This window comes from Mobula hypostoma, chromosome 21, assembly GCF_963921235.1.
Source record: "Mobula hypostoma chromosome 21, sMobHyp1.1, whole genome shotgun sequence".
NCBI lineage: Eukaryota > Metazoa > Chordata > Chondrichthyes > Myliobatiformes > Myliobatidae > Mobula > Mobula hypostoma.
In genome coordinates this window covers 28,459,703-28,484,051 of record NC_086117.1, presented here as the reverse complement: position 1 = coordinate 28,484,051, position 24,349 = coordinate 28,459,703, and the positions used below count along the sequence as shown (strand labels likewise).

Sequence of the window (24,349 nt, the reverse complement as noted above, 5' to 3'; positions counted from 1 at the left end):
GTCTTGATGCTATTGTGTTTTCTTTAGTTATAAAGTTACACCTTTGATGTCTCTAATGCTGAAAGTCCATTCGTTATATGCTGCTTTCAGAGGGCTCTGCATGCTGGGCTACAGCAGAAACCAGAGATGTGCATTCAGTGGTCCCTTTATTCAAAGATGTTCTTCTGTACACCACTGCGGTAAAGTGTGGTTATTTGAATTACTGTCATCTGTCTGTTGATTGAACCAGTCCGGCCATTCTCCTCTGTCCTCTCTCATTAACAAGGCGTTTTCGCCCACAGAATTGAATGTTTTATTTTGTTTTTCGCACCATTCTCTGTTAACTCTAGAGACTGTGGTGTGTGAAAATATCAGGAGATCAGCAATTTCTGAGCTATTTAAACCTTTTTGTCTGGCACCCAGAATCAGAGCATTCCCTGTTCTGATGTTTGGATTTAACAACAGCTGAACCTCTTGACAATGTCTACATGCTTTTATGCATTGTGTTGCTACCACATGATTAGATTTTGCATTAACAAGCAGGTGTACCTAATAAAGTGGCCACTGAGTGTATATTCCCACCTACCTCACGTTCTGAGTCAGCTGACAGTAACTTCAGCTAAATAGTTAGAGCTAGCTACTGAATTCATGAGAAAACTTACAGGAAACCTGTTTTTCCGGATGTTTACAACCTGCTTACCTACACAAATTAAAAACTGCAAGGCAAAAAGAATATTAAAATAGAACTTGCCTGCCACAAAATAAAAATCATTCTTTGGAGTGAGAGTTGCAGGTACCACAACAGTGGAATCCCCAGATTTACAGTCCTTCTGACAGTGTAAGACAGTGCCAGCAGCAGGTTATTGCAACACACAAAATGCTGGAGGAACTCCGTAGGCTAGGCAGCATCTATGCAGAAGAGTAAACATTTGACGTTTCGGGCATTATTTTAGTTTACCACCAGTGTGTATGTAATAGGGAAAGGTGTAGCTAGTTGGAGTTTTTTGCCCCTGGTTTGTGTCCTGAATTTGCTGCGGAAATATTTGTGTGTGGACTTTGGGTGAGTGTGGCTTCAAGGTAATCTGAGATGCCACCTGTAATGTAATGGGGGCAGACAATCAGGGTGCCAATTCTTTTTGACATAATGAATTTGTGTATGGTATCCTGATCATTTACTCCACTTCCAACAGAGTGGATTTTGGGTCAGAATCAGGTTTGATATCATTGGCATATGTCATGAAATTTATTGTTATGTGGCAACAGTACAATGCAATACATAATAAAACTATAAATTACAGTAAGAAATATACTGTATGTTCAATTAAATATATAAGTAGTGCAAAAAGAGGAAAATGTAGTGAGGTAGTGTTCGTGGGTTCAATGTCCATTCAGAAATCAGATGGCAGAGAAAAAGAAGCTGTTCCTGAATCATTAAGTGTGTACCTCGTCCCTGAAGGTAGCATTGAGAAGAGGGCATGTCCTGGGTGTTGGGGGCTCCTTAATGATGCATGCTACCTTTTTGAGGCATCGCTCCTTGAAAATGTCCTGGATGCTGGGGAAGCTGGTGTCCATGTTGGAGCTGTTAGCAATTTGTATGCAGAGGATTGGGTGTTCAGGTTGCTTTTGTCTGGAGGTATTTCTGTGCTTGCTGTGTGGTTTGGCAGGTGAATTTGGTCAAGAATATTTGCACCACATCAGCCAGAATGATCAATAAAATCAGCACTGGTTAAGAGGATTCATCATTAGCTCTTGCACCCTGAGTTGGAAGGTTGTTGATTCAAGCCAAAGCCTCTCACCTTTCCAAGCCAATACAGCTGTATGGTTTGTGCTTTTGGAGGAGCAGTACTGACAGAGTGAAGTGTCATTGGATGTATTCTGTGTGATGATACCAAACTGAGAGCATGTTTGTAGCATAAGTTTTACGTGATATCAACCTTATCAGTAATTGTTCCTTTAATATCACTCTTCAGAGAGTCTGGAGAGAGTGTGTTTCTCTCTCCAGACTGGTGTTGCAACAATGTCTGGGGAAAAATTGCAGAAAGGATCCATTTGAAAGAAAGCAACTGTGAAATATCTTCTCAAATGATGGATAATGTAACAAATTTTGATAGCTTAAGTTACCAACTGTTTTCAATACCTTAGGGAATGAATAATGAAGAAAAGTCCTTAGTGCTAGATAATAGAATTATGTAATTTTGATATGGTGCTTGACTGGAATGCTAGGCATGATTTCTCACAACTGAGATAACGTGGATGTGTGTAGAGCTGTGCAGAGCTACTTGTTTCAGTTGACTTTTACCTGATGCAATAAAGTTCCCAAGCTTCTGGATTTCCAGATTAATAATCATGTCAGAGTTGGGTTTGTCGTCACTCACTTATGTCATGAAATTTGTTTGTTTTTGTGGCGGCAGTGGAGTGCAATGTATGGAATTACCACTGTGCTGTGTAAAAGTCTTAGACACTCTAGCTGCATATATATGTGCCTAAGACTTTTGCACTGTCCTGTATCTGAGATAAACTCTTTAGATTTGTACTCTGTAAATGCCAAACAATAGGGGTAACATGAGGGGGAACTTCTTTACTCAGAGAGTGGTAGCTGTGTGGAACGAGCTTCCAGCAGAAGTGGCTGAGGCAGGTTCAATGTTGTCATTTAAAGTTAAGTTGGATAGCTATATGGACAGGAAAGGAATGGAGGGTTATGGGCTGAGTGCAGGTCGATGGGACTAGGTGAGAGTAAGAGTTCGGCACGGACTAGAAGGGCCGAGATGGCCTGTTTTCGTGCTGTAATTGTTATATGGTTATCTGCATGAAGAATGCAGAGTGGAATGGTTTATGTTTTACTTTGAGCTGATTATGATTGATAAACCAGAAAGGAGAAAGATATTCCATGTAGATCTTCAAAAGTTACTCTATTGTACCATACTTCCACTGAATTGTAATGAATGATGTCAAACACACAGGACTGATAAAAAAGAACGATTACTAAAAGTGGAGGGGTGAGAGAGAGAGTAGAAACTAGTTCTGATGTTTGTAGGAATGAATGTGCTTATGTACTTTGGACTTTTAAATTTACCAATATTATGGGAGCTTGTTTTCTGTATTTATGTTATGGAAGGTGGTCATTTGGCTCATTTTCCATGTCAATTCCCAGAGAAATTCCAATCCCGTACTATTGTTCTGTGATGGATAATATGTATAATTCCTCACAATCCCATCATTGTTTCTCCTCTTCCCTATCTCCCCCGCCCCCCCCTCCAGTATTTTATCACCCAGCAATTTTGGGGACAATTTATGATTGCCAATTAACCTGGCAAGCCACACATTTTTGGCATCTGGGAGAGAAGCATAACATCTGGAGGAAACCCATGCGGTCATTATGGAGAATGTATAAACTCTACAAAGACAGCACACGATAGGTGAAGATTAAACCTTGTTCTGTCTGCTGTGCTACTAAGCTGACCTTATTAGTCACAAGGGCAGAGAAGTATATTATGGCAAAAAAAAAAGCTGCTCAGTGAGACACTAGAGGATGCATCACTTGCAGAGAAACATATGCATATATTTTATCCAAGGAGAGACTTCTTTGATACCTTCTTAACCCAAGACTGCAGATAATTGTAGTTTTGCAGATTTGAGGGTTTTGCCTATCGGAGATTATGTTACCTGTGGAATCCAGACGGCCAGCGAGAGAGGACGGCTGCTAAGTGTGACGCAGTTGCTGTCAAGTAAATATAGGTAAAGTGAAGTTGTGGATATTTAATATTGGGTGGCCAATGGAAGAAAGGATAGGCAGTGAAGGTAGATCAGGGAAAGAACAGCTAAGTTGGCTTATGTTGAAATAATGTATTTGTGTATCATTTCCACTGTGCACAGTGAAAATGACACAAAGTCCCGTCTAAGCCTTTCTAAGCTATGCAGGTCAGATTCAGAAACTGGTTAAAACCAATGTGCTTGATGCCAAATGTCATTGATTAATTCCGTTGGAAGGAACACCTTGCAGAAATATCAATGCTGGGATGTGATGGGAAGCCAGTGACTCTTATTGACTCTGGACCAACAGTGATATACTTCTGAAACAAATTATCACTTGAAACTAGCAAGACATGTTGTTCATGTACAACAAAACTACACTTCATCTGCTTGGGAAATGCTTCCTGAAGGTGGTAAATGAAGGAGTTGAGAGGTGATAGATCAGAAAGCTCTTCCACCTATGCTTAGATGACAAACAGTACAGAAGATGGGCCTGATGAAGATTATCATGACAGGTTCATGAAGATTAATTTGGTGCAAACTATCACTTATGCTGTATTGGTTAGGCAAGGACACAAGTGTACCCACATGCTAAGGCAACGCTATACTAGGAAACAAAATGCCCAGGATATTGAGTTTGAGATAGCGTGGTAGGGCATACACCAATCTCACACACGTTTTTGGAGACTGAGGATGTTACTAGCCAAGATGTTATGACGCATCAACTGAAGCAAGAGGATTTAACAGTATAAAAAGAGATGGTCTGAGGGAGAACTTTAAGTCATAACTCGACGAAAACTTAAGGATACTTGTGATCAAACCACAGAAAACTGACATAAACAGTGGCTGCTTTATTGGGTACATCTGTATACCTGGTTAATGCAAATATCTGATCACCCAATTGTACGGCAGAAACTCAATGCATAAAAGCATGCAAACATGGTTAAGTGGTTCATTTGTTGTTCAGACCAAACATCAGATTGAGGAAGAAATGTGATCTAAGTGACTTTGAAGGTGGAATGATTGTTGGTGCCAGATGAGGTGTTTTGAGTATCTCAGAAACTGTTCATCTCCTGGGTTTTTCACACACAACAGTGTCTAGAGTTTACAGAGAATGGTACAAAAATCATCAGTGAGTGGCAGTTCTGTGGGTGAATATGCCTAGTTAATGAGGGAGGTCAGAGGAGAATGACCAGACTGATTCAAGATGACAGGAAGCTGTTAAAAGTGGTGTGCAGAAGAGCATCTCTGAATGTACAACACCTTGAACCTTCAACTGGATAGGCTACAGCAGCAGAAGACCAAACTGGGTTCCAGTCCTGTCAGCTAAGAAAACATCGGCTGGGCTGATGAATCTTGATTCGTGCTGCAACATTTAGTCAGAGTTTAGTCTAAACAACATTAAACTATGGATTCATCCTGTCTTGTGTCAACGGTTCAGGTGGTGATGGTGTCATTGTGTGGGGAACATTTTCTTGGTACGCGTTAAGCCCCTTACTCTCAGGGCTCAAATGGTTGCCACAAGAGGACACAGGTTTAAGGCGCTGGGGAGTAGGTACAGAGGAGATGTCAAGGGAAAAGGCTGATTTATACTTTTGTGTCAAATCGACGGTGTAGCCGCGAACCCTATGCCGTGCCTATGCGGAGCCCTACGCCGTAGCCTGACGCGCACCTCTCCCAAAATGTAACTACGCGTCGCGCCAACACAGACCACAACAGCTGTGGCGACTGAAGGGTAGGGAAGGAGCTCTGGCTGCAATGCTTTCCATAAAGCTTTACAGACCTCCCAACTTATGGAGGACACATTTCGCTTTTACGAAAAAAAGACGCTTGCTTTTAAACTTGTTTACCCCGAGAAAGACTACCATGACCATGAAGCCTTGCATGGGCAGGTGTGTGCGCATGTGTGATGTGCGTGAATTGCAGAACGACGCAGACACACCAATGCACAAGTATAAATGCTCTCAACGCACGTAGGCCACTTGCATAGGTTACGGCGTCGATTTGACGCAGAAGTATAAATCAGCCTTAAGTTTTTTACTCGGAGTGGTGAGTGTGTGGAACGGGCTGCCGGCAACGGTGGTGGAGGCAGATACGATAGGGTCTTTTAAGAGACTTTTAAATGGGTACATGGAGCTTAGTAAAATAGAGGGCTATAGGTAAGCCTAGTAATTTCTAAGGTAGGGACATGTTCAGCACAACTCTGTGGGCCGAAGGGTCTATATTGTGCTGTAGTTTCTTTATGTTTCTAAATGAGTATTGTTTAAATGCCATAGCCTACCTGAGTTATTGTTGCTGACCATGTGCATTCCTTTCTGGCTGCAGTTTACCCATCTCCGAATGGTTATTTCTAGCAAGATTACACACCATGTCACCAGGCACACATTATCTCAAGATGATCCATGAGCATGCCATTGAATTCAGTGTATAACACGGCCTCCACAGTCACCAAGAACTCAGTCCAATAGAGTACCTTTTAGATGTGGTGGAATGGGCGATTTGCTTCATAAATGTGCAGCTGACAAATCTGCAACAACTGTGTGATGCTATCATGTCAACATGGACCAGAATCTCTAAAGAATCTTTCCAACACCTTGATGAAACCATGCCACAAAAAATTCATGCTGTTATGGGAGCAAAGAGAGGTCCTACCCAGTACTAGAACTATGCACCCAATGAAGTGCCACTGAATGTACTGTGAGTCTACTTCTTACATCTGGAATTAAATGGTGACCTGTGAAGTACAGGAGAAGATATCTGAAACTTGGGATTTACCAGCTGCTGGAATTGTGAAATAAAAAACAGAAAAAGCTGGAAAGGCTCAGCAGGTCAAACAGCATCTGTGGAGAAATAGCTAAAGTTTCAGGCCCAGGACTCCTTCAGAACCAAAGTATTTACCAGCCAAAAATGAACAAGGAGACCAGAATCCATTGAATACCCTTAGAACTTTCTGAACCACAGATTAAATATTAAAAGAGAGGTGCACTCTGTCTTGAACTACTTGTATATACTGTAGTGGTTAATAATGGGTCAAATAATATCCATTAATTAAACTTTGAAAGAAAGTAACTAAGTTATTTGAATAAAGTTCAAAGTAAATTTATTATCAAAGTACGTATATGTCACTATATACAACCCCGAGTTCTGTTTTCTTGCGGACATATATTGTAAATCCAAGAAACATAATAGAATCAATGAAAGACCACACCCAACAGGATGGACAAACAACCAATCTGCCAAAGACAACAAGCTGTAAATACAAAAGAAAAAAAGAGAAATAATAATTAAATAAATAAATAAGCAATAAATATTAAGGACAGATGACGAGTCCTTGAAAGTGAGTTCATAGGTGGGAACAGTTCAATGATGGGGTGAGTGAAGTTATCCCCACTGGCTCAAGAGCCTCATGGTTGAGGGATAAAAACTGCTTCTGAACTTGATGGTGTGAGTCCTAAGGATTCTGTACAACCTTCCTGATGGCAGCAGTAAGAAGAGGGCATCGCCTGGATTGTAGGGGTCCGTGATAATGGATGCTGCTTTCCTGCTACAGTGCTCTATGTAAATATGTTTCCAGTAAAAACGAATAGACTGCTACTGAGGCAAAGAAGACAGAGACTGCAGATGCTGGATTCTGTCTGTTGCCATGGTAGACAGCAAAATCCATTCATGTTGTGACATCAGAAAGTGTTTCATTGCCTGTAAAGTGTTTTGAGGTGCCTTGAGGTGGTAAAAGGTGCTTGAAAGTAGAAGTTGTTTCTGATTGCAGTCTGCTTGGATGAAAGTGGCTGACTTGCACTGTAGTGTTCTGGGACTTTGGGAACCAGGAAACCTCAGCTTACTGAACTTGAGAGGTTTGACCTCCTGCCCTGGGTTCCTTGAAAATAGCAATGGAGTTATATAATATCTTGTGGTTTAGACTGACATTCCTGGAGTCAGCAGCTACACGATGTTATGGTTGTTATGGAGCTACACTTGAGTCGTTCACAGACCAGCTTGTTGTCTTCCAGGGCAATAATGGCATCTTTAGGGATCTGAAACAGTGCTCACAATGCAAACTCATCTTATGATGGATCTGAAATTGTGGGCCAAAGATTAGGTTTCAAGTGTTGTTGAGAATATTTACCTTAGAGTCACAAGGTGTTAGGTTATAGCACTACTCCACATCCTGAGCTCGTGGTCAACTCTGATATTTGTAGTGTGGCACCGCCAGGAGCAGTGCTGAGGGAATATTGCACAGTGGAGGGGACAAGAGGGAATGGTGTAGGATGTTCCACTGAAGAAACTATGTGATTTTGAGAATAAAAAGTGTTGAAAGTATCTGCATTGAGTACCGAGATACCAATTAATACCTGTATTATTTAACTAAAACAATACAGGAAACTTTAAAGTGATAATTTTCTTCTCTCCCCTGCCCATTTCCATCTGCATCTCAAGGCCCCTTCTCTTGCTCTTTATTACTCACTTACCTCAGCCTACTTTTTTGAACTTCCCAAAATATTTCTTCCCGTTCGATATGGACAACTTCCTAGTAATCATGTACACTGTTCCTGAGCTCAGAGCAGGGTCATAAGGGAGGAGGAAGAAGGGAAGAGGAGCCCTCTGGCTGTTGTACTTTACCAGAGGGGACACATTCCACAGACGTCTTTCATTACTTTGGATCTTAGCTTCACTGAGCCTGAGCTTTCACAAGCCCTTTGTTTATGGAAAGTTCAGAGTGGTTGGCAGCTACTGAACCTTCTCAAGGATCAGCTTGTTTCTTTGGAAAAATATTTTTTTTCTTCTCTGGTGGTTGGAGAAGGTTTTGAAATTGTAATTGAAGTAGGGACAAAAATTAAAAATAAAGTGCTACTCCAACTCTTTTTTTTCCATTGAGCTTTTTAATGGTGATGTGATAATATTTACCAAATGTATTTCTCTATTAATTCTTTGTTGCAAGTCTAAAGAGATTTTTAGACACTTCTGATTGATAGCTTCAGAATGAGTTGACCTAGTGAAGCCCCAGACAAGGAGTATAGACATAATTCATTTTGCTGAGATCACCCCATTTGCAGTTTGGCAACTGACTGGAGGGCAAGCAACTCTTTAGGGAGGCTTCTGAATAGGCAAATTTACTATTCACTATCAGGAAAGCTTTGCCTGCACAGTCTGGGCAGCATCTTCTGTCTACCTTTAGCTCTTAACTATCAGAGCAGTGATTCAACTATCATTAGGAAAAATGGGTATTCAATATGGCCAGTGAACATTTTACTGGGATAACTGACCAGAGCTGAATTTTAAATTCTGAAACCTTGCACATATTGTAATAACTTGATTTGACATTGTATATAAACTGTCCCAAGATATTTCACAAGTCTGGTTTCTACACACGTTGCTTATTTCTGTTGCTGCATTGCTAGTTGTACCTTTAACTACAAAGCTGAGAGTTCTAGAAATACCTCCCTAAAGCTTCCTCTTTGACAGAGTTTTTATTTGCCTTGTATTTTGTTACACTGTGCTGCTATGAAGGATCTTTTAACTTTACACTGTGTTAAACATGATGTAAATGCAGAGTGTTAATGAACTTTTGCATTTGGTTCTTATGTAAGCCATAGTACAGCAATTTATGTACTGGGACTACATTGGTGGATGATCATGAAGCACTTAAAGTTTGTTGGTGGCCATGAATCCTGTCTTTTTGGGAAATTTCCGAATAGAGTTGGAAATAAGGACGTAAAAGTTGGATTACGTTCAATATTCAGTACTGCAGGTTCTTTGAGCAGGGTTATATTTGCAATCTGCATATTACTTTTTTTTTGTAATTGATGTGGTCTCAGTGACATTTAAGGTGAGCATATTTGTTTTCATTTTTAATGTTACCTCACATTGCCTGCAATTCTGGTGCCTCTCAGTATCCTTCCCGCCCTTAAAATCTGATGCTTATTAACACTCAGTCTGCTCGTGAAGCCTGTGTCACCCTTCTTGTCTTTTTTCACTGTTTTTAAAGGAGGTCGGGATTGAGGACGTGATTTTAAGTTTAACTCTGTTTGGTTTCAAGTTAGCCCATTGCTTTGCTTTGCTTTTAGTTAGTTGCACGGTGGGTTTTTTTTGGGGGTTTTTTTTTTCTTTTTTTTTCCATTGATATATATATAAAATTTAGTATACTATTATGTTATCTTGGTTTTTTATGTTTAAATTAAATTGTTTGTAGTTTTTTTTTGGTATTGATACCTTCTGGAATTCTATTATATTTTAACATTGTATTAATGTTTATATGGTTTACCTTTTTGTATACTTATTCAATAAAAAGATTTAAAAAGAAAAAAAAAGAAAGAAGCCTGTGTCAAATATTAAATATTAGTTCTACAGTTTCCATGACCGCTCCCTTGCAAAACAGTCCCAGCTGGGCTCCAAGATTATTTGGATAAAACAGAATTTGAGGACATCCCTGTGGGCTTGTTGGGAATATATCAAACTCATCAGAACCTGAATTTTTTACTGCTTCATCACATTAATCTTCTTGTCACCTGTCAGCTGCAGCCGTGCATCATTGCAGAAGACTGGCTTTACAAAGCTTCTCTTGTCTCTGCTTCGAGAAGGATTAGGATTGGGGGATTTTCTGTTTAAATCCTGAGGCTGCTTTCTGCGTGTTGGTGCAGTGCAGTACTTGTTCACAGTTGAATGCCTTGCAAGTCTTCTGCACCCCCTCCAAACAACTCTCTTCAGTTCTCAGTGGTCCTGGAGTTGCTGGTCCTGCCAAATTTATGTCAACAATTCCTCTCTTGTTTCTCTGCTGATGCCTGGTAGCGTGGGCGGTTTTGGAGCCTGTCTGGAACTACGTAACCTGATATTCTTGGCCTCTTTGCTGGAGGTGACTATAATCTCTTCAGATGAATTGTTCTGTGGGGTATCTCAAAAATAGCTAGAAAAATTCCATTGGGTAATCTGGCCCAGGTTACGTTAAATGGAATTCCTTGCCTGTTTGACACAGGCCTGTCAGGTTACAGGCAACAGTATAATGTTAAAAATTCTCTCCTAATTTATTTTATGTGCAGCCAGGCTTTTGGATGGGATGTCCAGTTCTTTCTGTGGAAACTCTTATTCTTGTCTCAAAGTAAAATAAAAGACTATCTTGGTGTTCCTCTTCTCAAATTATTTTCAATAAATTTTGATTTTTCTCAGTAAATGCTGTTTTCTACCATGTAGAAACCACAAATAATTTAATTGGCAATTAATGACAGAGTTTGAAAATGAATCTGGGGATATTTCAAGCAACACACATCAAAGTTGCTGGTGAACGCAGCAGGCCAGGCAGCATCTCTAGGAAGAGGTACAGTCGACGTTTTGGGCCGAGACCCTTCGTCAGGACTAACTGAAGGAAGAGCTAGTAAGAGATTTGAAAGTGGGAGGGGGAGGGGGAGATCCAAAATCATCTCTCCCTCCCCCTGGGGATATTTCTTTCTCTTTTCCTCATGGTACCGGGGTAAAGTTCCCTGTCTGATATTAAATATTTGAAGATAGTTCCTCTAAATGCATTGCTCCCCGAATTGTGTATTGAACTGGTGATTTCTTACTGCCAAGTTGAGAATGTCACCACAGATCCACATAATCAAAGTCAGCCAGAATACATAGGAGCAGAATTAAACCACTTGGCCCATCAAGTCTGCTCTGTCATTTGACCATGGCTGATTTATTTTCTTTCTCAACCTCATTCTCCTGCCTTCTCCTGGTAACCTTGACACCCTTACTAATCAAGAAACTCAACCTCTGCTTTAAATGACCTTGCATCCATAGACATCTGTGACAATGTATTCCACAGATTCATCACCCTCTGGATGAACAAATTACTCCTCATTTCAGTTACAGTAGGATATCATTGTATTCTGAGGCTGTACCCTCTGGTCCTAGACTCTGCCAGTACTTCACCTAGGCCTTACAATATACAATCGGTTTAAATGAGATCCCCCTCTCATCCTTCTAAACTCTTGGGAGTACCAGAACCATCAGAAACGCCTCAGATATTAATCCATTCATCCCTGAGATTATTCTCTTCCCTGGACCCTCTCCAATTCCAGCACACCCACCTTTGGATATGGGGCCGAACATTGCTCACAATACTCTAAATATGGTCTGACCAACTTCTTATGAAGTCTCAGCATTACATCCTTGCTCTTATCTTCTATTGCATTTGTCTTCCTACCTCCTTACTGATTCACCCTGAAAGTTAACCTTGAAGGAATCCTGCAATGGGAGCCCAAAGTCTCTGTGCAACTCCAGTTTCTAAATTCTCTTCCCATTTAGAATATAGTCAATGCCTTTATTCCTTCTACCAAAGTGCATCACCATACACTTTGTTACGCTGTTTTCCATTTACTATTTCTTTGTCCATTCTCCCAAGTTGTCCAAGTCCATCTGCAGACTTCCTGCTTCCTCAACACTACCTGCCCCTCCACCTTTCAATGCATCATCCACAAACCTGGCCACAAAACCATCAATTCTGTCATTGAGATAAGATCGTGAGCTCAAATTTTTATGCTTGGTATGGAAAGAAGGGGCAAATACTTATGTGAGCTTCATTTTTATACTGACAAAACAATACAACATGTTGTTTGTTAGAGTGAGTTTTATGATCGTTAGTCATTGAACAGGTTAAATAGAAGGCAACATTGCAGTCAGATTGAATCAGACTGAAAGCCTGAAGAGCAACACATTATGAGAAAATGTTAAAAGAAAAATAAGATGCAGGAAATATTTGGTCAGTCAGGGGCCATTTGTGGAGAGAGAAACCAATGTAATGTTCTTTGAGGTTTAAAGAGATTAAAGGTTTGTTCTATTTGTCATATACACATCAAAACATACATTGAAATGCATCATTTGCATCAAATCAAATCAATGAGATTGTGCTGGGAGGCCCATGCTTTGGGCACCATCAGAGCATACCCACAACTCACTGTTTGTCTTTGGAAAATGGGAGGAAACTGGAGCACTCAGAGGAAACCCTCATGGTCGTGGGAGAATGTCCAAACTCCTTCTGGGCAGTGGTGGTAATTGGACCCTATCTTACAGCATATGCTTTAAAGCATTGCGCTTTTGGCTGCAGTAATGCACCATCTGAAACATTTTCTGTTTCTGTCTCAATAGTTGCTGTTTAACCTCCCAACATCTATTTGAATCAACATCTGTGGTGTTTTTTTTCTATAAGTAAATGAGATTGGTCATAGAAGGGAATGCAGGATATTGCAGTGATAGACTGAGAGAATTTCTTGAAGAGAGAACAAAAATGGTGTGCATGAGAAAAACACGGATGCACAGAGGGATAGGGTTTACATGACTCGTAAGCTGCTGGCAGGAATTTGACATATGGTCTTATGGTCTTATGAAGGTCTGGTTGTTCTAGTGCTAAGCAGATGAGATCATGGCAAGGTGAAGTAATTAAAGCCTTTTGCTGTGGTTACAGAATCTTGGGTAAGACAGCATCTGTGGAGAAATTCAGCTGTGGACCCTTCATTGAAACTGATCTAACCAAAGGTCCATACCAGGTAAGTTCACTGGTATTCTTGTTCCATTCATAGTCTGACCTGCTTATACTCTCCATCTCTTTTTTTGGTCAGGATTTCAACTTCAACATGGAGGGAATTTTGCTCCTTAACCCATGCTGTACCTGCTGTAGAAGGGTTTGGTGATGGTATTGACCAACACTATTCTCTTACATTAAATTAGTACATAGGACAGGCATTCATTAGTAACTGTTACACACTCTTTGGTGTGATTGACTGCTTATTACAATGTATACTTTCTTCTCCTACTTACTGATGTAAACGTGTAGTATTTCTGCACCTGAAATCTGTCCTGACTACATTGCATTTGCTATGGGATCCGTGTCTCCCTTTCGCCTTTTGGGTGAAATCACACCTTCCTCACTGATGGAAACAACATAGTTTTTGTGGGTGGTGAGAGCATTCAGCGTAGCAATAAGCCGAATGTTGGTGGCATTTTGTGCCTTGTGTTGCTGCAGTGTGATTTGCTGAAGTCAATTGGATAATTGCATGCATAAATAACTGGACAGAACTCATGATGTATCAGAGCCTTTAGAGCCAATTAAATAATTTTGAAGTGTAGTCCCTGCCGTGATGTCTAAAATATCGCAGTGAGTTAACATATGGAGAAGTCCCACAAATACCGATGAGATAATTACCAGTTCTATTTAGTGATGATCAGAGGGATAAATATTGTGAAGCAGTACAGTGGGACTGTATTGCCAGAAGGCTAGTGCTCAGGGATTGGTGAATTTTTGGAGGGAACATCTGAGTGAGTGCCATCTTTGTGACAAGGCATTACACCCAGAAACTATCTCCTTGTAAAGGTCCAGCAGGAACGATTCAGCGAAAATAAGGGAAGTTTTTCCAGCATCTTGGTCAATATTCCTTCATAAACTTGTGTGCTAGAAATATGCACCTCATTGCTCTTGTCTGCTAATAGTCACATAACAATAATTGCAGAAGTTAATTGCCTGTGAAGCACTTTGGGATGATCAGGGAATTTGAATAGCACTATAAACAAACTAGTTATCTGTCGTTGATTCCGTGATCCCTGCCATTTAGTGTTTTGATTACTTTCTCTCGCTCTGCTATACACTCATGCTAACTGGCATCAGTTTAATGTCTGGAACTGTGGCTTGATGTCTGCTTTATCAAAATCTTCCTCTTGACGTTTGTTGTGAATAATTTTATGAGTACTAACATATTTCAGGAGCAACTGTAGTTTCCTCACTTTATAACTTGAGCTAACTTTAGTATGCGGTGCACAGAATATCCCATTTATGTTCGTACAAAGAGTTTAAGGTACCCCACACCACTTCCTTTACTTGCACACGATTCACTTTTCGTAGGCTGGATGTGATGGTCAACTCCTTTTGGGTAATACAGCATATTGAACAGCAATCATCCTGTTCCTGCCAATCATGCTTCAAATCTGACCAATCACTTCGGTAGCAGAAGGACTTCATCGTATTAAGGAATGCTGAGACTCGTAAAATTGTAACTAATTCCTGCTTTATGCATTTCTGTCGTGTTATGGGATGTTGAAGAATGTGTAGCTGAATTACATAATAACGGTAGTGTTCTGTTTTATTTCAGTATTTTAAATTATCTGATTTTCTTACAGACTCTTCAGCACAAGTGAATGAACCCATGAATTGCGATTCCTCTGGAGCAGCCATGAATGCACCTTCTCTTCACCCTCAGATGATGGGGTCGGGAGCCAGCCCCTCAATCAGCTCCCCGGGTCAGCTTCATTCACCCATTAGCACTTTGAACTCTCCAATGAATGGACTGGGCTCTCCCTTCTCAGTTATCAGCTCGCCATTGGGTCCACACACACTATCCATCCAGTCATCTCACAGCATGGGTTATGGAGGCCACAGTCCACAGGTATGTCTATGAATAGGCAGCAGCCAATGAAGATGCTTATGATCTGAGCGCAATGAATCCACAGACACTTACTCTGAGAAACTGAAAAATACTAACAACAAACCAAGAAGGAGAGCTGCAGCAATTTGCAGGAGTCCAGAATGCCTTGCTTGTAATGATGACGGCAGCAGCTTCATTAATAACTTTCAGCAAGAAGTTGGATAAGTTATTGAAAAGTGGTACATCACTGCTTTATAGGAACAGGGCAAGATGGCCAGAGTCATTGAGTGTGGGTATTGGGGTTAGGGACATCCAACCACTAGGGTAGGGTACACACCTACGCTCTGTCTGCCAGAGAAAGCAGGATCTCCCAGTGGCCACACATTTTAATTCCACGTCCCATTCCCATTCTGATATGTCATTCCACGGCCTCCTTTACTGTAAAGATGAAGCCACACTCAGGTTGGAGGAACAACACCTTGTATTCCGTCTGGGTAGCCTCCAGCCTGATGGCATGAACATTGACTTCTCAAACTTCCGCTAATGCCCCACCTCCCCCTCGTACCCCATCCGTTATTTATTTATATACACACATTCTTTTTCTCTCTCTCCTTTTTCTCCCTCTGTCCCTCTCACTATACCCGCTGCCTATCCTCTGGTTCTCCCCCCTCCCCCCCCTTTTCTTTCTCCCTGGACCTCCTGTCCCAAGATCCTCTCGTATCCCTTTTGCCAATCAACTGTCCAGCTCTTGGCTCCATCCCTCCCCCTCCTGTCTTCACCTATCATTTCTGATCTTCCCCTCCCCCTCCCACTTCCAAATCTCTTACTAGCTCTTCTTTCAGTTAGTCCTGACGAAGGGTCTCGGCCTGAAACGTCGACTGTACCTCTTTCTAGAGATGCCGCCTGGCCTGCTGCGTTCACCAGCAACTGTTATGTGTGTCACTAGGGTAGAGTGTTCTTCAGCCCAAATGTAGTTCAAGTGTACAATGCAACTACCAGGAGATAGGTTATGGAACTGCAATGGATCAATAATTTCAGTCTACATGAACTATTTTTAGTTAATAACCAGATAATATGAATCGGGAAGGATTTTAACTTTTGTTTTTAATTCCTAATCTGTAGAACATGGGAGAGCAATTCTTTCTCCTCCTTGCCACAGGTCTGATTAGGTCACAGTGTATATTTGTTATGTTTTAGGTGAAATTATAAATCCAATTATTCCAGAGCCTGAAGGTGCACACTCAGTGTTTTAGGAACGGCTTCTTCCCCTCTGCCATCAGACTTCTTAGTTATCCATGAGCTCAAGAACACTACTACACTATTTTATTCTCTTGCACTATTTTTTTCCCTTTCCTACTATAATTTATCGTAATCCTTGGGTATTGTACTGCTGCTGCAAAACAACAAATCTCACGACATATGTCAGTGACAGTAAGCCTGATTCTGATTCTTAATTCCCATGCATGTCAGTTTCTCTGAGTCAGCCTTTCAGTAACTGAATGGGAACTGGGTGCTCTTTTTGTGAAGAAACTGATTTCAAAGAGAAAATGAACTTATTAGGTTTTATAGCTGCCTTGCAAACGAATGATACAACAGTGAACAGGGTGTTCTGGTTGAAGATGCTTCCTGTCTGAATTATGTTTGACAGTCCCATTAATTTTGACCTATTCCCCCTCTGTTTAGCTATGTGTGTGATTTCCTGGCCTAGAAGCTTAGGGGGCGTTAGAGCAGCAGCACTTCCTGAACATGAAGGAAATACTTGGCAGGAGCCACTTCCTGTATGGAGGAGCATCTACCTCCCTAGTTGTAGGCCTGACTTCCTCTTCCTGATGGCCCTGTGACTGGCATTTCAGTGCTGTGTGATGCAAGAATTCAGTTAGTCTTTTGGAACTGAGTATAAAGCACAGGTTTTGATTAGTTCTTGCTAAAACAAGCCCGAACTGTGTAATGCTGAGGGCTGATGCTGGTGGGTGGCTGCTTGTGTCTGTAACATCCGGCAACAGCACTGGCAAGGCTCTTGGGTGTTAATATGTACTTGCTTTCTTACGGTGTTAGTATGGCATCTATTGTAGGCCATGGTATTGCAGTGGTGAATGAGCAGCCTCCACAACAGGAGCCCAGCTTTCATTGCATCATTGTTTCATTGGAATTCTGGCAGGATGGGCAGTAGGCAGAGTCCCCATAAATAAACCATGGAAACCTAAATAATGCAACAGTTGGGAAGCTATCTAGTTCCCCTATGGAGGGAAAATATAGTCGAGTTGGTATAGCTGCAATTATGACCTCTGCATATCTCAAAAGGGCTTTAGAGCCAAATAGCTATATTATTGTAATATTGAAAATGTGGCAAACAGCAATACGATAATGACCATATAGCCTCTCAAAGTGATGTTAGTTCAGGAATAGCTAGTGACTGGGAAACCAGATTTCCCTTTTCTACATCCTTAACACTGTGGGATCTTGTGCATCAACTTTGAGTCGATAGCTGCAGCCTAGGTTTAATGTTTCATACTGGGCTGTAGATCTAAGAACATCTGTGATGACACATTGCACTTCAATATTTTCCTCTCTGACGGTGCTGTGGGGGTCTTTCTGTGCATCTATCTGACAGGGCAGTACTAGTAAAATGTCATTAGATAATACTCTTCCATTGCCAGAAGGGCTGGTGGCCCAGTGATTTAGGTTAATTGACACAGTGGCATTGTGAAGAAAATCTTTTTCCACAAGGTGATCTAATAGCTCACTGGAATTATTCTGGAATATGCTGCCTAAAAGAGTTGTGGAGAATGATTTTAACATTCAAAGAAGATTTAAGTAAATAAAAAAGAAAGAATCTGGAGAAGTAAACAGGATGGTGTATTTTCATAATGGGCTGAATGGCCTCTGTGAGGCCGTGGATCATTTTATGATTCCTCAATACTTGTTTACTGGTGTTTGGTGAATGAGGTCCAGTGTTCAGTTTGTTTAGCTTCACACACCCCAAATTTTTTGACAAACTTTTTGATTTCCTGTTCTGTGAATATCTTGCTGCCCTCTATTTGACTTGCCCTCTGCTGCTAGATTCTTTTGTTTTACATATTCTTGTAAACTAATTAATCTCTTTCATTTAGTTGTGTTTTTAAATGAGCTTTTACTTGTGAGGTGTAAGGGCATTAAACTCAACATAAAACATATTGCAAAGTTCAGCAGGATGGTTTCAGACAGCAAACATTTCAGTGAGATAATTAATTTGTGTCTTAACTTGTTTAAACAAGACTGATATATGTGTTGTGTATTGCTCAGGGTATTTTTCTAATCCTTTTCTAAATACGACTTATGACACTGAGTAAGGGACGCCCAGCTTCCAGCAGTGAGTTGGGGTGAGAAGTACTTGTTTTCCTGCTTTGAATTTGTAATGTTAATAACGGGAGGAGGCTATGTGACCTCTCAATTCTGCTGTGCCATTCAGTAAAATCATGGTGAGTCTGATTGTTGCTGTTGACACTCTCTTGCCCAATTCCCGTGATCATTCTTTCTTCTAAACTGCTAACTCCTTTCTGGCTGCAACATGGTCTGGTGTGGAAACACCAGTGCCCAGGAATAGAAAAGGCTACAGAAAGTGGAAGACACAGTCCAGTCCATCATAAGCTAAGTCCTGTCCACCACTGAATGCATTTACATGGAGCACTGCCACAGGAAAGGAGCATCCATCATCAAAGACCCTTACTATCCAGGTCACGCCCTTTTCTCATTACTATCATTGGGCAAAAGTTACAAAAGCTTTGGGTCCCACACTACCAGGTTCAGGAATTTATTACCCTACAACCGTGAGGCTCTTGAACCAGCATGGATACCGTCAATCTTCACTACACTGAACTGATTATATGACCTACAGACTCACTTTTAAGGACTCCTTACAACTCATGTCCTTCGTATCATTTATTTGCACAGTTTGTCTTCTTTTGCACATTGGCTGCTTAACAGTCTTTGTTTATGTATAGTTTTTCATAGATTAATTTTTTCACTGTAAATGCCTGCAAGAAAATTAATTTCAAGATAGTACATGGTAACATACAGTATATGTATTTTTATAATAAATTTACTTTGAATGTAAAGTCTGAATGTACGTCTCTGCCTTGAATATACATAATGAACCTCTCTGGGGTAGAGAATTTCAAAGATTTACAGCTGTTGAGAGAAGCATGGAGACAGAAGAGACTGCAGATGCTGGAATCTGGAGCAGGATAACCGAAATGCTAAAGGAACTCAACAGGTCAGGAAGTATCTTTGAAGGGAAATGGACAGTTAAATCGGATGAAACATCTCATTCTGAAATGTCCACTGTCCATTTCAATGCAAGTCTGTGAGATCCTCCAGCACCTTGCATTTTTTTGTTCTTGGGAAATGTGTGTTTAACTTTCACATCTTCAAAACTGGAAAGTGTATAGGATCCTATTTTTTTTTCTTCTTAAGACAGCTCTTTCATCTTGGGAATCAATCTGGTGAGCCTTTTATGTTTGCCCCGAAGATGATTATTACCTTCCTTGAATACAGAGACCAAAACTATAAGAGGAGGCAAGAGGAAATGTCCCATTCACATTCCCACCTACTAGAAGATGCCTTCATCCCTGCATCAGCCGGCAGATCGAACCCCACCCATCCTGATGGTCTTCCAAATGCTCATTGCTATGATTTGACTTTCCATAACCTGAGGTTGCCAGGCTGAAAGTGATCCATTTGTTCCTACTTTGACAGTTAAGCCATCCAGTGCTTTCAGTACCGTGAGGTCTCCTGTTGTTAAGTACACTATATATGCCGGCTTTTCAGTTCAGATGCATTACTGATCTAGAGGTTTCCCTTCATCAATCCTGCTGTTACATCCTCAAACAAATTCTAATGAAGTTAGTCAAATGCATATTCCCTTTCATGAAACTGTTTTCTGCAATTCTATTTTTCTCTGAGTCTTGTTACTTTCTCAATAATGAGTGCCATTGTTATCTTCCTCGTGCTAGATGCTTGCCTAAGTGGCCTATAGTTCTTTGCTTTCTCTTTCCTTCCATTGTTATATGATGGTATCAAATTCATAATGTTCTCATTCACTGAAATCTTTCCAGTTTATAGGGAATACTGAAATATCACAGCCTTTGCTTTATGAATGAATGCACCATTTCATTTAGAAGCCAGGGATGCAGGACATCAGATGCAGGGGATTGGCCTGACTTTAGTGCCATTAGTGTGCCTAAGGCTCCATGGTTGTACAACAAAAGTTCTGCTTCCTCACTACTCCAGGAATCTGGGTGTAATCCTGACATCCACCGTTGTCTGTGTGGACTTGCATATTCTCTCTGTGTGGGTTTCCACCCGCATTCCGTGGACATAGATACCAGGATATATTTAAAATTATGAAACATTTCTTTAAATGCCCGCCACAATGCACCTATCATTTTTTCCTTTTAATTTAACATTTCAAACCACTTCTAGCTGTAACTTCAAACCCAAGTGATTTTAATTAAGTTTAAAACCTTATTTTTAATTCTATGCAATATATTTCCCAAATGAATGTGAAATTCTGTCATGCTGTAATGAGTCTTCCCAGGGCATCCTTCACTCTCAGATTTCTGTTAAATCATACACTTTTTCATGTGACCAAATCTAAAGTCTGTTCTCTGACTAGATCCACTTTCTGTTCTAGGAAACAATTTTGAATGCCTTGTCAATTTACTTTACTTAATACATATAAAGATTAAATTCACGATTCTTAATCACAATAGCTTTCTTACAAATCTCCTTGCACTGACCCTGAGAAACGCTGTCTCATTCTGCCCTGCAGAGCTGATGTATGGTTAGAATGACAATAAAGTTTTTTGAATCTTTTGAATCTTAAATCTGGAATCTTATTTTATGTTTGAATCTCTGGTAGAGTAGTGTACAGACAGCTGTCATCAGTGCTTTCCTTCCTTCCTTATTTCTTGTCTCCATTCAAACAAATTCTACTTCCTTTATTTCTGACTGCTATCCTAACATTATCCTTTATTATTGGTGACCTTGCAACTTTCCCCTTTCTGCTTAAATTCCATAACACTAAATACCCTGCAATATTTGGTTTAAAGCTTCATTACATTGCAGCTGCATCTGTAATGGCTGTTAGATCAACCAATTATCAATCTCATTACAAATCTTTGGATAATTTAGCTTTCTTATCAATTTCCTATTTTTTTTTTTCCTTTTTGTTCTTGCATTCCTCCTTGATGCTCTGTTCCTTGGTGCTTGTATATCAATAGCATTGATGCCCTGTACTATAACTTTGTCCTTTTTAAATTGCCTCTTCTGATTTCATTGAACCATAGAGAGCTACAGTACAGAAACAGACCCTTGTGGTTTACTCATCCATGCCAAACCTGACGTCAGTGTATACTGATTCCATTTTCCTGCAGTAGACATATTTCCCTTTACTTTTCTAATCAAATGCACTTTAAACATTGTAATAGTATCTACTTCCACATTCCAAATGTTCACCATCTTATGTGCTGAAAAACATACCCATGGTTTTCCTTTTCCCTTGTTTCTATTCCACTATGTAGTTTAAAGCCTTTCCTATTTTCCCATTTACTACTAGTCCCCAATTCAGTCCAATATAAATGAATTACTTTTCAACAAAATAACTTAATCTCCCCAGTGTCAAAGCCCCATGAATTTTCGTCCCTTTTCTCAACCCAACTTTTTCAGTCTGCTTTCTGGACCCTATGCTGATGCATGTTCTTAGGCAGTAATTTGATGTTAGTTTTGTGATTCTATTTGTTAATTTGGGTGCTAGCTCTTTTTTAAACCAATTGAATTGGAAGAGGATTCTAGTGAGGAAGATTATAATAAATCAAAAAGAAATAAAGGAGAGACAGGATAATGAGGGGAAGAATGAAAATCAAAGGTAGACAAGAAGGGGCAGAAAATATTAGCAAAAAAGCATGGCAGAAGGTGAAACCAGAGTAATTAAAAATTGTAAAAAGACATTGCTTAAGGCTGTTTATCTGACTGTAACCTATATTTGTAACAAGGTAAGCTACCAGCTCAAGTTGTGGGGAAAAATGTTTAATCTGATAGCTATTACAGATGTGTGGGTGTAAAGTTACTAAGATTAGAAATCAATATTCCAGGTTGTTCAGTGTTCCAAAATAATAAGCAAAAAGAACAAGAAGGTGAGGTGGCAAGTTAATAAGAAGGTAGCAGTAGTGTGTTGTAGTGACATAAGTGCACTGAGTAGTGATTGGACTTAGTTTGCATGGATATAATAGCAAAGGAAAGAAGATATGGGAAGGAATAATCTGTCGAGTCCAATATGTTGCCTCTGGATAGGTCAAGCATAAATATGAAAAGGTATTACCATGGGTATATTGATCAGACTGATTAAACTGGCAGAGGGACTGAGGAGGAGGATTTCGTGGAGTGGTGAGGGATTGTTTTTGGAGCAACATGTACAGGACCTAGAGCCATTCTTAAGCATGGCCATGTATCGTGAGGCAGGATTAGTATAAGATTTTGTGGCTAAGGATCCCCAAAGAAGTGATTATTATAACATTAGAGATGCAGATTGAGGGCAAATATCCTAGGTCCTAAACCAGTTTGCTTAACTTAAAGGTGGTTATGAAGGTGGAGATCAAAGTAAATTTATCATCAAATTTTGAATACAATATGTCACCATATTGTGCTCTTGAGATTCATTTTCTTGCATGCATTCACAGTAGAACAAAATGGAAAAGAATCAATGAAATGTATGCAGAAAGACAGACAAACACCCAATTTGCAAAAGAAGACAAGCTGTGCAAGTAGAAAAAAAGTTATTAATTTTGACAACATGAGTTGTAGGGTCCTTGATTGTGAGTCCCAAGATTGTGAAATCAGTTCAGTGTTGAGGTGAGTAAAGTTATCCACTCTGGTTCAGGAGCCTGATGATTGAAGGCTAACAACTGTTTCTGAAACAGGTGGTGTGGGACCTAAGGCTCCTGTACCACCTCCCTGATGGCAGCAGAGAGAAGAGAAAGTATCCCTAGGAAGAGGTACAGTCGACGTTTCGGGCCGAGACCCTTCGTCAGGACTAACTGAAGGAAGAGCTAGTAAGAGATTTGAAAGTGGGAGGGGGAGGGGGAGATCCAAAATGATAGGAGAAGACAGGAGGGGGAGGGATGGAGCCAAGAGCTGGACAGTTGATTGGCAAAAGGGATATTTGAGGATCATGGGACAGGAGGCCCAGGGAGAAGGAAAAGTGGGAGGGGGGAAACCCAGAGGATGGGCAAGGGGTATAATCAGAGGGACAGAGGGAGAAAAAGGAGAGTGAGAGAAAGAATGTGTGTGTATATAAATAAATAAATAACGGATGGGGTACGAGAAGGAGGTTTTCGAGAACTTACTCCAGTTGGCTTTAGGATTCGTTTTTGGGATCCGTTAGTTAGCTAGTTATTTATTTATTTATTTATTTACACTTACACACACACACATTCTTTCTCTCTCTCTCTCTCCTTTTTCTCCCTCTGTCCTTCTGACTATACCCCTTGCCCATCTTCTAGGTTTCCCCCCCCTTCCCCTTTTCTTTCTCCCTAGGCCTCCTGCCTCATGATCCTCTCATATCCCTTTTGCCAGTCACCTGCCCAGCTCTTGGCTCCATCCCTCCCCCTCCTGTCTTTTCCTATCATTTTGGATCTCGCCCTCCCCCTCCCATTTTCAAATCTCTTAGTAGCTCTTCTTTCAGTTAGTCCTGACGAAGGGTCTCGGCCTGAAACGTAGACTGTACCTCTTCCTAGAGATGCTGCCTAGCCTGCTGTGTTCACCAGCAACTTTGATGTGTGTTGCTTGAATTTACAGCATCTGCAAATTCCTCGTGTTTAAGAGAGAAGAGAACATGACTTGGATGGTGGGAGGCCCTTGATGTTGGGTGCTGATTTTTTTGAGGCAGCACTTGTGGATGTGCTCAATGGTGGGGAGGGCTTTTCCTGTGATGTACTGGGCTGTACCGCCACTTTTTGTAGGTTTTTCTGTTCTTGGGCATTAGTGTTCCCATACCAGGCCAATTAGGATATTCTCCACTGTGCATCTTTAGAAGTTTGTTAGAGCTTTAGATGGTGTGCTGAATCTGTGCAAACGTCTAATAAAATAGAGGTGCTATTGTGCCTCCTTTGTAATGCACTTGCATGCTGGTCCCAGCGCGGATCCTGACAGGAGTTCTCTAGAGTGATTTGAATAAATGGGCTGAGGGGTGGATGAGTGGA

General features: G+C 40.6%; 1 protein-coding gene across 9 annotated transcripts in view; it reads left to right on the top strand.

Moving 5' to 3' along the window:
• Nucleotides 1–24,349, top strand: part of LOC134359917 (retinoic acid receptor RXR-alpha-A-like) — a 144,790-nt gene that overhangs the window by 45,262 nt on the left and 75,179 nt on the right. For 7 of the 9 annotated variants that reach the window (XR_010021222.1, XM_063073759.1, XM_063073761.1 and 4 more), the window contains exons 2-3: nucleotides 13,163–13,244; nucleotides 14,869–15,134. Coding sequence is in view for 8 of the 9 variants with exons in the window: in XM_063073759.1 (XP_062929829.1) it covers nucleotides 14,895–15,134 (240 nt within the window). In the remaining variant the exon portion in view is untranslated. The remainder of the gene's footprint in view (nucleotides 1–13,162; nucleotides 13,245–14,868; nucleotides 15,135–24,349) is intronic. The other 2 variants (XM_063073762.1, XM_063073763.1) reach the window with 1 other exon arrangement.